At 38.8% G+C, this 8,397-nt stretch overlaps 1 protein-coding gene across 7 annotated transcripts in view; it reads left to right on the plus strand.

The window, feature by feature from the left end:
- The window catches only part of rimbp2b (RIMS binding protein 2b), a 125,018-nt gene extending 118,166 nt beyond the window's left edge, over positions 1–6,852 (plus strand). Inside the window, exons 20-28 of one of the 7 annotated variants that reach the window (XR_002873875.2) lie at positions 104–285; positions 353–521; positions 643–705; positions 880–983; positions 1,396–1,422; positions 1,945–2,016; positions 3,832–3,966; positions 4,815–4,935; positions 6,687–6,824. Coding sequence is in view for 6 of the 7 variants with exons in the window: in XM_023958637.2 (XP_023814405.1) it covers positions 104–285; positions 353–521; positions 643–705; positions 880–983; positions 1,396–1,422; positions 1,945–2,016; positions 3,832–3,966; positions 4,815–4,841 (779 nt within the window). In the remaining variant the exon portion in view is untranslated. Of the gene's footprint in view, positions 1–103; positions 286–352; positions 522–642; positions 706–879; positions 984–1,395; positions 1,423–1,944; positions 2,017–3,831; positions 4,157–4,814; positions 5,047–6,686 lie in introns of those variants that run through there. The other 6 variants (XM_023958637.2, XM_078952719.1, XM_023958636.2 and 3 more) reach the window with 6 other exon arrangements.
- Positions 6,853–8,397: the final 1,545 nt, after the last annotated feature.

The raw sequence follows: 8,397 nt of genomic DNA on the forward strand, positions 1-8,397 counted from the left end.
TCGTCAGCTTTGCCTTATATAATTGTTTTCCTCTCATTGCCCCTACATCCAGTGTGGCTTTTTAAGGCTGGTAGTAGCAGCAGAGGCCTCCTCTGTGTTTCAGACAGCTATGGCGGGCGCAGATACGGGCGGGGACGGCGGTCGTTGGAATATTTTGAGGAGTCAGAGCCAGAGGACCTGACCCGTTTGTTTGTGGCTCTTTTCGATTACGATCCACTGTCCATGTCTCCCAACCCTGATGCAGCTGATGAGGAGTTGCCTTTCAAGGAAGGCCAGATCATTAAGGTGGAGGCCGTTTCTGGCATAATGTCCAGTTAGTGAAAGGCACATCCTCACAGCATGTTTGTTTCAGGTGTTTGGATACAAAGACACAGATGGGTTCTACAGGGCAGAAATCCGAGACAGAGTGGGTCTGATCCCCTGTAACATGGTTTCCGAGATCCAGACAGAGGATGATGAGATGATGGACCAGCTTCTCAAGCAGGGCTTCCTCCCTCTTAACACTCCTGTGGAGAAGTTAGGTTAGACCTTAGTTTTTTTTTCCAACCTGATTTTCTCCTTCTTCCTACCAACTGCATTCTAGCTTTTTATTGCTTATCTAACTTGCTCTTCTTAATTATGCTTTTCTCCTTTCCCGTGAAGTGAACTGTGATCGTTTCAAAGATGGCCACTCAGTAAATCGGAGATCCAGAAAGTCCAAGAGAGGTCTGTGTGAGCGGAGATGTCTTTCCTTCAAACTCTGCCCACTTTTCAACTTACAAACCATGAATTACACTGCCATCCCATCACAAAACATGCACACACTAATTTGCCTTTGGAGTTCCAGAGTCGCTGTTAACCTTCATATGACAGGTTTGTCTCATCTATGTGTCTCCACAGAAAGAAACAGGCGCAGTGGACGTCAGTATTCCATGTCGACGCGTAGAATGGTGGCCCTGTATGACTATGATCCCAGAGAAAGCTCGCCAAACATTGATGTTGAGGTACCGACCCCTCAAAAAATTGGTTTTGGATTTGTTTTTTTAGATCACTAAATATTGTAAAAGATATTATTTGTTCCGCTGTCATTATTAATGAGTAAATCTAACAAGTCCTACATCTCAAAGTGCCATTGTCAATATAGCACCCCGAGAACAAAGCGACTTAGCTTTTTTTTTTTCAACCCGGCCTGGTTCTTATTGCTGCTACATAATTAGCAGACACTGTGGTCTCAGTCTTCACATTTAAGCCGTCACAGGGCCATGCAGCTTTAAGGCCAATACGCTCCAGTTGAACGGGTAGACAATATTGCAGTGTGTAAACAGCTTAAAGTACTGTCCCAGTGCTGTTTTCTCTGGGCCCTCCGTCTCGGTTTCACTTACTCTCACCTTTCTATTGGCACTGCCACCGACACAGTATGAAGGCAGCAGGCTGAATGAGGAGGTGAGTGAGGGTGAGGAGGGTACAATGCACTTTATGAGTGTCCCCCCCCCCCCCCCCCCCCCCATTTGTTGGAGTGCAAAGGAGGAAGTGGTTGAGAGTGACAGGCCACGGGCCTCTGTCCTTGGTGGTCATCAGTAATGCTCACCTCCCCCATGCATTGCCTGAGCCAACATCTCCCCTCCTCACTTTTTTTTTGTATGTCTCTCCTTTATGTGCTACGTTTGGCTTGTTTGGTCTTAGAGAGTCCCATAGGAGAGACTTACCCAGTGTGTTGTGATCCTTTCTTCAAAGTTACGTTTGATGCACTTATAGTTGCAGCGGTTCATCTGACAAGACAAAGCTGCCATGTCTTAAGATGCATCGCCTCAATTTGGAGAAGGAAGCAAACATTTCAAACTCATCTATCCCCACTGAATTTGGTGTTTATTGTGAAGTTTTCAACAGCTTTACACAGCTCTGATATCTACAGCATAAGTACAACCATGCTAAAGTAACTTCATGTGTTTGTGTTTCTTTTTACAGGCTGAACTAACGTTCTGTGCTGGTGATGTCATCACAGTTTTTGATGAAATAGACGAAGATGGATTTTACTATGTAAGTGTTAAATATTTTCAATTTGATCATGTTAGATAAGACAAATGCAACTCTAACAAACATGCAAAAAATAATATTCCAATCTGTAAAGGGAGCAGCCAAAAGGAAGTTCTACATCACTTCAAACATTCTTTTCGAAAAATAAAGTCAATATTGTTGTGAGCTGTCAAATAATGATTGTGTCCGAATTCCCTCCTTACTCCCTAACTAAAAAACCATCTAGTGCCAAATGTGACATCACATTTTTCCTGAAGTAAAAACCTAAGAAATATGAACATTTTAGAAAGACTATTTATGAGTCCATTGTGTTCTGAAGATGAAAACATGGATTATTAATAGAAAACAGATTTAAATACATTTAATTCATATAAAAATTGTTCAAATGCATTGTGGTCTATATTTCCTAATCAAGTGAGCATCAATGCAAACTAGTTTTTCCACAGAGATCTCTGAGAAATGTCTAGGCCACCAGAGTTTGGAATTGCAGATTTGGACAGTTCTGAAAAATGGCAAACACACTATACAGTGCACAAAGTAGTGAGTAGTGACAGATTTCAGACACAACCTCTGTTTTTTAACTTTCTGTACTTCCCATGTTTTTTTTGTTTTTTTTTATAAATGAAGTATTTTGCCAGGTATTCTCCCTCACCTGAACTGTAACACGGTGATCTAAACTGATTGGGAAGCCGAGTCATACATTTTGAAGTTCTGTCTTATTGCTAAACACACATACAAATCATTAAAAAAATGAAAAACAATATTTACTGAGAAAATGTGAAACTTAAAGCCAAATAATGGAAAAATATCAACCAATGAAATTTTTTTGTTATTCAAATAAGCACACCATTTTTTATTTTTTGGAATCAGCGTGTGCACAGTATCAAAATGAGCATTGCACCGGTGGAAAATTAGAAAAGGTACTTTGGGCTCCTTGCTGTGCACTATCCTTCAGTTGTGTGATTGGGTTCATCGTGTGTGGGGGACGTTACCAGTTCGCTGTTGCCCACAGTTTGTCAGTTCTTTGCATCTCCACGTAATCCTAGACTGAGTCCAGATGTTGAGAGCCAAACTCTGAGAGGAAATGTAACCCCTGCTGTGATCCTATTAACTATTTCTAAAACAAAGAATAGCAAATACTTAATAATTGCACAGAATTTTTTTTTCTTTCCTAATTTTCTGGGTCAGTTTTGAGCTCCTGGAAGTGCTGAGTCATGACTACACATAGATTCTTAAAGTTTTAAAAAATTGACATTTTTATATTTTGCAATGACAGCTAATTTGCTTTTACTATGTCTGCTGAGTGAGTCTGACAGTTATTTATTAATCAATTTTTAAATAGGCAGATAGGTTTTATTTATGTTGTTACCTTATTTACTTGAACCTAAAGCAACAAATTCACATATTTGGTCCAAAAGACAAACTTTTCACATAGATCCAATATTTTTGAAGATCAGCTAATTCAATATTTTATATTCAGCTGTTTTAATAAATCAATAAAAAAAATCAAATATTCAGCTGTTTTAAATGACTAATTTGTACATTTTAGATTTGTCTACCAGATGGGGTCTTTTCTTTTTTTTAATAAAAAAAAAAAGATTATTACAGCCTCGACAATAACCTTTTTGAGGAGAAGTTGAGGAGAACTGTAGATAATGTTCCTTCATTTAATCTATCCCAGAGGAAAATGTCTGAATTGTTTAAGCAGCAGCAAAATGGAGCGGTCCATCTCACCACCCAGCTGCAGCGCAGACAGAAACAGCATCATCAGTTTTCCTAGACATTTAGGGAGTCTCACAGTTTATATCCACTCTGCAGGGCGAGCTCAATGGACACAAGGGACTTGTTCCTTCCAACTTTCTCGAAGAAGTGCCTGATGATGTAGAAGTTTTTCTCACTGATTCGCCATCTCGGTACCCCCAGGACGCGCCTGCCCGGATAAAGACCAAAAGGGTACATGCTCCCTCGCAGTACTAGCCCTGTGTAATCCACGTACCTTTGTTCTGTTCCCTCTATCTCCTTTAGTTTTGTGTATGTGTGCGTGTGTGTGTGTGTGTGTGTCATTGATCAAATGAAACAGGGATTTCTGACTTGACTTTCTGTAAATAAATAGATTAAATAAAACTTTAACGCTAAAACTTGACAGATAAACGTTTACTTTCATGTTTATTACTGTGAAAGGGTGAAGTTGTGCTTTATATAATACATGAGTATCCTGTATTCATAAAGCATTCTAAATGAAAACAGATGGGGAGATGCTCCTGTGACTCTTTTCTCATGTTCTGTCCTGAAAAGCATTGGTTTCAAACCTTTTGCACATGCATATTAAGTATTCTAACAGATGCTTTATGAATATATTCTGTGTTTGATCTTTATTTTTGACAAAATAAATAGTTTTGCTGTACTGAAAGATGAAATGTGTAGTCAGTAGCTCAGCATGGTATATAGTCCAGATGCATGACCCCTTAAAATTTTATACATATAGTAAATATATATGATGAAAACAAAAGAAATCAGCCTAATGCTACTTTTGTATCTTCCTGGACACCTTGTTTTTTGTAAACTGCTTTCTTGTAAAGAAGTAAAGCTAAACAAACATTTCAGACGTATTTATTTACATAAATATATGATGTTATTTTCGGGTTTATCACATAATGCGATTCTTGAACTATTTCTATATGTCATAAGATATTTTTTTTCTGTGCCCTGATTTGCCATTGTCATGATGTAAACTATTGAAATGCCATCACCATGTTTTTTTGTTTGTTTCATTTCTTTTCCTCACCTGCTTGGCAAAACAGAAGAAGAGTGTTCATTTCACACCTTAAAGGCTCTGTTTCCGTCACGTAAGTGAGCAACTGAGGATACCAAGATTACGGTCCCCTGGTCTAATGCAGATGACATGGGTATCATAAGTTTCTGGTATGCATCATGTCTACTTTATGTGACTTGCAATGTCCTTAGCTGTTTTTATTTTATTTTAAATATATATTTTATTTATTTAAACCAAAACCACTCAGTCATGTTGCTAGTAGGACAAAGTGACCCTGGCCATTGCATTAGACAAGAAGTATGGTATCTTCAGTTGTTTCCCTGAGTGTTGTACCTGAGAATGTCCGTCTCCTGCAATAAGTTTCCTGCTGTAACTCATGACCAGCTAAAAGGCCCATTTTGCACCATGCCCTCTTAGCAAAATAAACTCAGTGCAGTGCTGTTGCAGTAAAGTCAGGATCCAGTGACAACAAAAAACACAAAACAAATCCTGTTTAGACTTAATTTAATTCAATTTAAAAAAAGAAAATAAGAACAAAACATGGTCTCAAAGTGAAGACATAAAATGTAGATTATATAATAAAAAAATAGAAGCTTGATATATAGCTTTAAGTTCTATGTTTTCCAAGTATTTATTATAAATTTGGAATAATAACACTGTCGTGTATTTGAACTCTTGTTGCTATTTTCCCTATTTTAAAAAGGCACTGTTTTAAAAGGCTAAAAAAGTTTAGGTTCTTTTTGTAGTTGTAACTAAAGTTGTGTTGTAAGCATAATCAACTGCACAGTGGTACAGTGGTTAGCACTCCTGCTTCACAGCAAGAAGGCTCTAGTTTAATTCCTGGCTGAGACCTTTCAGTTTGAAGTTTGCATGTTCTCTCCAGACATGCATGGGTTTTCTCCAGGCACTCCTGCAGTCTTCCTCCCACAGTCTCAAAAGATGCTTCATAGGAATTGGTATCTCTATATTGCCCGTAGGTGAGAGTGTGTGGTAACCGGTACAGTAGCTAGGATAGGCTCCAGCCACCCGTGACCCTAAAAGAAATTAGGCGGGTTATGCAGATGGATAGTTGGATAGACATACAACTACTGATATATACTAATATACTATAATATCAATAATTGTAACAAAATAGTAATAATGTAAAACAAAACAGATCCCGATTATTTTTACATTTATAAAACAAACTGATACTTTAAGTTTTAAACAAACAATTTTATTAGGTGACTGCAATGTCAAGAAAAGATATTCATTTTTGAAATAAATAGGAATCAAGCACACCCGAAGAAACCAGCACAGCACTTGCACTGAAGAAACTGATGGTACATCCATAAGTCACCCTTAAAATAATAAAATATTTCCAATTTCTGCATAGTGGAACCTTTTAGAACAAATACAAACACATCATGCAACCTTGATCCGTACTCATCTGTCCTCCCTAAGTGCAATTTAAAGGAGCCTTTTAGCTCATGATTACAGAATAGTAATGGTGACTAGTAGTTTTCATGTAATCGACATGTATCAGTAAATATATCTTTATTGGTGCAACAGGAAAGTGAATGTGATATAATGTCCAACTGTCCCCAAATGCAAATGTGTATGTTAATGTGACTATGTCCTCTTAAACAAACATGGAAAACAGTTAAGGCCATTCTAAAACTGTGTCTTTGTCAAAAAATGTTTGTAGAAACTTCATTTACCAAGCAAAGAAAAAAAATGGAATGCAGTTTTGACCTTGACAGGAGGTATGGGTGGGAGTGGGCGTTTTCCATGCCTCCGTGCACAGGACATCATCCAGGGAGGTAGACGTCAGAGCTATTGTGACCCGTAGAAGCAGGGGAGGAGGGACTGTGGCTGACTTTTTAATGCCCTCAAATGTCACTTACGGGTCTCCTGTTAGGTTCCGTTGGAATAATCGGGTGTGCCCAGAAGAGCAGCATCTCCCACAGTGGGACCCCTCATCCTCCACTCTGGCCCAGCTTCAGTGGGGCCGGGCAGTCCCATCAGGGCCCCAATGGACATGGACATGTACTCCTACAAAAAGGAAAAGGGACTGCTCTGCAAAAGGAAGAAACTATTTCAGAGACTCTGCACTGTAAAGTAATTTCTCAATATATGCCATCCACTTCCTCAAGTTTCTTGTAATTAAAGAAGAAAAAATATATAAATCTAGTACAGTGCACAGGTGGCATTTTTGAGACTAGCAAATGCTTTATTCTTTTACATCTATTGTACAATAGAATATTTGTATTTTGTTCTTGGTATCAGCTACATATTTTCAAAACTACATTTCATATTGTGGTTCCATGACCTCATGGCATAGCTGTAGTTCTGAAGGACTTGCCTCCAAGTCTTCACGTGATCAAGTTTTGCAGTAAATCAATTCTTCATTTGTGTCTTGTTTTTGGGGTAACAACACAAATCTGATTAGCATCCCTGTGTCCACACCCAAGAATGTCCCTCAAAAGAGGGCTCAGCAGAAGCCTGGAGTCCATCACTCAGTTTAATCCCATTGGGTTGACCTGAAAGTGGCTGAAAAAGACAGTCCCATGTTTAATAGGCTTGCATGATTGACTTTAAAACATTCCCTCCTCACCTTTCTGAGAGCAGGCTTCACGGTGGAGCAGAACATGCAGTAAACGGACAAATCAGCAGAACTTTTCTTCTGCCTTATTTTAAGCGACAGAGGCATGTCATCCCTAAAGGCATTGTGGGCAATTACAAACCAAGCACATTCTGTATCTACAGCAGAGTCTCCAGTCTTGTAGATCCACCCTTCATGTATTTGCCTTATAATTGCACAATGGTTAGTCCCAGTGGAGTATGCAGATTCACTCCCATCATGCTTTTCTGAGGGTTTCTGCTGAAGAAAACCTCTTTGCAGATGTTATTCCTCACACCTATTATGCAAGATGACTGATGTTTTCTGTTGAGCCAGAGCTAAAATACTGTTAAAACCTTCTGTTGATGTTGTCGTCCCTCCCCCATGTGGAGCCCAAAATAGACAAGATCTTCGCATTGTGCTGTAAATAAACCCGAGTGCTCCCGTCTTAGCAGATGCTGGGGGTGCACAGGATTTGAGTTTAATAATTGACATCTCAAAAAAGAAGGGAAACTGAAACTTTAAGAAATTATTTGTATTCTACTTCCCACAATTGTTACTGTGCTGCAATTGGGTCATACCCTGCAACACTTGAGCATCATGAGGACTGTAAGGACATGTTTAAGTCAAGAGTGAAACACAAAGCTACCTCTACACTGACCCCAACCCAGACAACCATTGTCCCGGCCAATCTGTCATCAATGCCTTTTCAGTTTTCCAATTCAATTTCAGTACTGTATTTCCATAGATTTATAATATCTACACTGTAGTGCAAATGGATGAGCTGAAATACTGTGCTGCCAGAAAGAAATTTCAAAATAAAAGTGTGAGAGCACACATCCATGTGAGAAATGAAGGCAGTCCAAACCTCCACCGGTTTTCCATTTCATGTTTGCTTTGAAATGTATTTCCAGTGGTCCCAGGTTAAAATAAAACTGCCAAAAACAAAATAAAACATCAGGAATGTTTCCAGAACATTCTTTCAGAATAATTTACACAACAGCAAAAG

Source organism: Oryzias latipes, chromosome 9, assembly GCF_053564925.1.
Source record: "Oryzias latipes strain Hd-rR chromosome 9, Olatipes_Hd-rR_3.1".
Taxonomy (NCBI): domain Eukaryota; kingdom Metazoa; phylum Chordata; class Actinopteri; order Beloniformes; family Adrianichthyidae; genus Oryzias; species Oryzias latipes.